At 35.4% G+C, this 5,779-nt stretch overlaps 1 protein-coding gene across 1 annotated transcript; it reads left to right on the top strand.

Annotated features, from left to right (window-relative positions):
- The first annotated feature begins 209 nt into the window (after positions 1-209).
- LOC134229291 (uncharacterized) lies at positions 210-5,779 on the top strand. Its single transcript, XM_062711007.1, has 5 exons — positions 210-552; positions 758-4,328; positions 4,764-4,917; positions 5,437-5,577; positions 5,693-5,779. The coding sequence occupies exons 1-5, from the start codon at positions 210-212 to the stop codon at positions 5,777-5,779; spliced, it is 4,296 nt and encodes a 1,431-aa protein (XP_062566991.1).

The raw sequence follows: 5,779 nt of genomic DNA, 5'->3' as shown, positions 1-5,779 counted from the left end.
AGTAAAGAATTTAAAGAGAAAGAACTTGCTTCCAAACAAAAAAAGAGAGAAAATTCAGAGACAAAGCAGAAGGACAGAGAAAGTACATTAAAAAGTATGAACAAAGCAAGAGAAAGTCAAGAATTTAAACAGAAAGAACTTGCTTCCAAACAAAAAATAGAGAAAATTCAGAGACAAAGCAGAAGGACAGAGAAAGTACATTAAAAAGTATGAACAAAGCAAGAGAAAGTCAAGAATTTAAAGAGAAAGAACTTGCTTCCAAACAAAAAAAGAGAGAAAATTCAGAGACAAAGCAGAAGGACAGAGTAAGTACATTAAAAAGTATGAACAAAGCAAGAATAAATACAGAATTTAATTTAAAAGAAAGAGAAGCAAAAAAGAGCAAAAGAGACAATGTAGAGCAGCTGGAGAAAGAACGGCTCTGTAAACAGCAAAGTAGAAGAAATAACAGAGAAAAAGAAAGAGAAAATGAAAGGGTTTCTAAAGCTAAAAAGAGGCTTGATACAGAATTTAAAGAGAATGAAAGCAGATTGGTAAAGAAAAAGTGTCATGGTAACTCTTTAGAAGATTGCATAGAGAAATTCCATGAACAAGTAAAAATTGGTCCAATTTATGTGTGTACATGTTGTCATCAGACTTGGTTTTTGAAGTGTTGTGAAGCTAGATTCAACCTGTCTTAGTGTTAGTAGTAAAAGTATCTGCACTGGATTTAGATCTGTGAATGACATAGAATGGCTATGTTTAACCTGTTGTTCAGCTCTGAAAGATGAGAAAATTCCAAAACTTTCTGTTAAAAATGGAATGAAATGGCCTGAAAAACCAGATGTTTTAAATTTACACCCACTGGAAGAGAGATTAATATCTCAACGAATACCATTTATGCAAATAAGAGAATTACCAAGAGGAGGTCAGATGTCAGTCAAAGGAAATATTGTAAATGTACCAGTAGATATTCAGCCAACTGTAAATGCCCTCCCACGACAAATGGATGAACATGTGACTATAGCAGTGAAATTAAAGAAGAGATTATCTCACAAGTCAGCATGCTTCACAGAAAATGTTCGTCCAAATGTTGTGTTAAATGCTTTACACTGGCTTATGAAAAATTCTGAATTGTATAAGAATTCAGGTATCGTGATAGACCATTCTTGGAGAGATGAAATTGAAAAAAGTACTGAGGAAACAGTACAAGAACTGATAGGATCTTCAAATGATAGAGATGATCGTGAAACTGAAGGTAATGATGATGGTTTTTGTGAAGTTACTTCAGATGACTGTATCCAAGGCAATTCAGATACACTTGTTGATGAAGCAGACATTGATACAAATAAACTTTATGTGTTTGCTCCTGGTGAAAATCAGAAACCAGTAAGTTTATTTACAGATAAAGGTGCAGAATATCTCTGTTTTCCGACAATATTTTGTGGTCATCGTAGAACTGAAAGTAAAGAAAGAGTAGTTCCAGTACACTACAGTGATATTGCAAAATGGGAGTTGCGCAGTGTTGATAGACGAGCAGCACAATCTGTACCCAACATCTTTTTTAAATTAAAGAAAATTCAAATAAAGCAAGTTAGTGACAAAGTAAACTTGGCACTAAGAAGATGTAAATCAGAGGGCAAAAAAATCACTGCAGAACAAGTTTTAAATCCAGCCTCAGCAGAAAAAATTGTAAGATTAAATGAAGGGTATTATATTTTCAGAACACTTAGAAATTCTCCTGCATATCTTTCATCAAAGAAAAAGGATGTATTTGCCATGATAAGGCAGTTAGGTCTTCCAACCTGGTTTATTTCTCTTTCATCAGCTGATACCAGATGGCAAGATTTGCTTAAAACATTGGCAATGTTAGATGGAAAATCCATGTCGCAAGAAGAATTAGAGGCTATGAGCTGGAATGAAAAATCTAAACTAGTAAAACAAGATCCAGTGACATGTGCAAGATTCTTTGACAACAGAGTTCAACTTTTCATCAATACCGTTCTTAAGAGTCCTCACAATCCTCTAGGTGTTGTCACTGATGTGTTTCGAAGGGTAGAATTCCAGAATCGAGGTTCGCCACATATTCATATGCTGGTATGGACAAGTGATGCTCCAAAGCATAAGGAAAATAGCAATGAGGAAATAGAAGCTTTTGTAGATAAATATGTCACATGTGCTTTGCAGGAAAATGATTGTCAAATGAAGCAGCTTGTAGAGCTTCAAGTACATAAGCACTCAAAAACTTGCAAAAAAGGTGGTAGATCTGTATGCAGATTTGGATTTCCATTGCCACCTTTGCCCAAAACCATGCTTCTTGAACCCTTGGATTTTGATGTTGAGCATTATAGAAAGATGTATTCTGATATTCAGAAGAAAATGAATGATTACAAAGATGGTTGCAGTTTAGACTATGAGTCCTTCTTAGAGACTGTTGTAGAAATGTGTGAGGATGAGTATATAAAATGTATTCGAGCATCCCTAAAAGGTCCCAAAGTGTTTCTAAGGAGAAGTCCATCAGAAATGAGAGTGAATTACTACAATCCATCAGTGTTGAAGGCTTGGAATGCTAATTTAGATATTCAGTTTGTACTCGATCCTTATGCCTGTGCCACATATATTGTTGCTTATATCAGCAAATCTCAAAGAGGAATAAGTGCTATGCTTGATAAGGCATCTCAAGAGGCTGCAGAGGGAAATATGGATCTTAAACGACAAGTTCGACATATTGGAAACAAGTTTTTGAACTTTGTTGAGGTCAGTGCACAAGAGGCAAGTTACTTGATCCTGCAGATGCCACTTACACAAGCCAGTAGAGAAGTTGTTTTTATAAATACTTCACCACCTGAAGACCGAGTTTTCTTACTCAAACATCAAGATGAATTGAATGAGTTACCAAAAGACTCGACTGACATTAAGTCAGATGGTATGATACAGAGATATGCAAGAAGACCAAAGCAACTAGAAAATTGGTGCTTAGCTGTTGTTGTTTCAGAGTTGGAAGTCACTTTTCCAAAAGAAATGGAAAAAGATGTGCAAGAGGAAGTGAATGATGATAACCCTGAAGAAGATTCTCAAGAGAACATCTTTTCTGATGAGGATGTTTTAGTTCATTTGAAAAATGGGATTAAGATCAGAAGACGAAAAAACAAACGGGTTATTAGATACGTAGGGTACAGCCAAAAAACAAATTCTGAACAGTATTACAGAGAAAGAATTCTTCTCTTTCTGCCTTGGAGAAATGAGAATACAGATCTATTTGGTAGTTGTCAAACTTATGAACAGCATTACATGCAAAAAGCAAGTATGATACAAATGAAGCAAAGGCAGTATGAGCATTTTGTTGATGAATTAGAACAAGCTCGACTTCAAGCTGAAGAAGATCTTGATGATCTGGAGACAGTAGCACCAAATACAGAGCATGCTGAGGCAGAAGATGCAGAGATAGGTTCTGAACCATCTGAGGAATTTGTTCATTTTGATCCTGATACAGTTCAGCATAGAGATTTTGATATAGGTCCAGACCTGGGTTTGTCCTCAAAAGTATCTGAAACAGAAATGAGTGCTGTCCGCATTCCTGATGACCAGTATTATAAACTTTTGCAATCCTTGAATACAAAGCAGAGAGAATTTTACAATCATGTGACTAACTGGATTCAAAACAGAGATGAACCATTATATGCTTTTCTTACTGGTGGAGCAGGTGCAGGAAAATCTGTGGTTATTGATGCCATTTTTCAAACATTACACAGAATACTTTACTCAAAAGAAGGAGAAAGTCCGGATGATATTAGAATATTACTTTGTGCTCACACTGGCAAAGCTGCATACAACATCAAAGGGACTACTATTGCATCAGCATTTCACAGGAAAATGTATCAAACACAGCAGCACATGGGTGCAGATGAATTGAACTCATTTAGGACAAAGTACAGGAATTTGTCAGTTGTGATAATAGATGAAATTTCAATGGTTGGAAATAATATGCTGACATTTATAAATGATAGACTCCAACAACTTACTGGTAGAAAACAAGACTTTGGTGGTATTAGCATCATAGCTGTAGGTGATTTATATCAGTTACCACCTGTTGGAGACAAGTGGATTTTAAATGACCTTTCTAATCCTGGTCAGAGTTTAGCAAAAAATTTGTGGAATGAGCATTTTCATATGCATGAATTATCTGAAATTATGAGACAAAAGGACGACCTCAGATTTGCTGAAATGTTGAACAGACTTCGTGAAAACAAGATGACAGATGAAGACAAAGAACTTATTTCTCAACGCATCATTAGGCAAGACTCTGAAAACTATCCTAAACAGGCACCTCATCTATTTATCGAGAACAAGTTTGTCGATTAATTTAATAACAATTTAATAGAAAATCTTTCAACAGTTAAAGTAAATGTGAGAGCAGACACAGATGTGTTATCACAGACAAAACTTTCTGCATCAGTGAAATTGAAACTAATTCAAAATTTGCCAGAAAACCAAGCATCTACTGGACAATTAAGAACAAATCTTGTTATTGCTGTGGATATGCTCTATGACATATCAGTGAATCTTGATGTTACAGATGGATTGACAAATGTACGTGCTTCATGTGTTGTGAAATACATTGAATATAGACAATCACAATTAAGACCTGCCATAGTATGGGTTCTGTTGGCTGACTCAAGTATAGGTATTTCAAGAAGACATCAATACAACCATTTGTTCAGTACAAATGTGAACACTACATGGACTCCCATATTTGAAGCTAAAAGAACATTTGTTTATAACAGGAAGACATATGAGAGAGTTCAATTTCCACTCCAACCATCTGCTGGAAAAACAATCCACAAAGCACAAGGAGCAACTCTTTCAAAGGCAGTTATCAGCTTAGCACAGACAAAACAGCGCAAAATTCCTCACATACATTATGTTGCACTTTCAAGGGTAAGGTCACTTGATGGTCTATTCATTCTGGATTTCAACGAAAAAAGTCTCTCAAAAGATGAAAAGGTTGATAGAGAGATGGAAAGATTGAGAGATAATAGATTGCAGCTCTCATACATACCCATTTACTCAGTATATAAAGATATCAAATTTTTGTTCAACAATGCAAGGTCTCTACACAAACACTTCCTTGATATCAAGTCAGAACCAAGTGTTTTAGCTGCAGATGTTATTGGTTTAGCTGAATCTTGGCTTTGTGAATCAGATTCTGATGAAGACTTTACTTTGGAGGGCTTTACAATGTTCAGAAATGATGCAAATATTTCCCGGACCAGATCACATCATGGCATTGTCATATATTTGAGGAATAATTTACAGTGTGTGACATACAACACCTTCACTTCCAAATCTGTTGAATTTTCCATGATTTCCATTATGCCATCCAATACTCCAATACAGTGTGTAGTTTTATATAAGCAGCCTTCTTGTACTCTTGAACATTTTTATGATACCTTGAAGAGCAGGTTGCTTCCACTTGTTCACAAAGATGAAAAAATTGTGATGATGGGAGATTGTAATTTGGATTTGAATACTGGTCAGTATGAACATTTCCTAAACTTTATCAGAGAAAACTTTGGTTGTGAGCAAGTGATAAACAAGGTAACAACAAAAAACAAGACACAGTTAGACCTAATATTTACAAACTTTACTGATATACAAACAGATGTGCTTCAGGCTTATTGGTCTGACCATAATATGATTTATTGTGCTACAGATAATCCTTAAGCTAGCTAATGATATAGGTGCAGTTGTATTTTCCAGTATCAAAAACCCTCTAGAGCACAACATAGGTAGTATGTAA

The sequence above is a fragment of the Saccostrea cucullata genome, unplaced genomic scaffold (assembly GCF_032062105.1).
Source record: "Saccostrea cucullata isolate Sc308-1 unplaced genomic scaffold, CSIRO_AGI_Scuc_v1 ctg4771, whole genome shotgun sequence".
NCBI lineage: Eukaryota > Metazoa > Mollusca > Bivalvia > Ostreida > Ostreidae > Saccostrea > Saccostrea cuccullata.
Note: the sequence above shows the minus strand (reverse complement) of the source record. Positions and strands in the feature narration are given on the sequence as shown.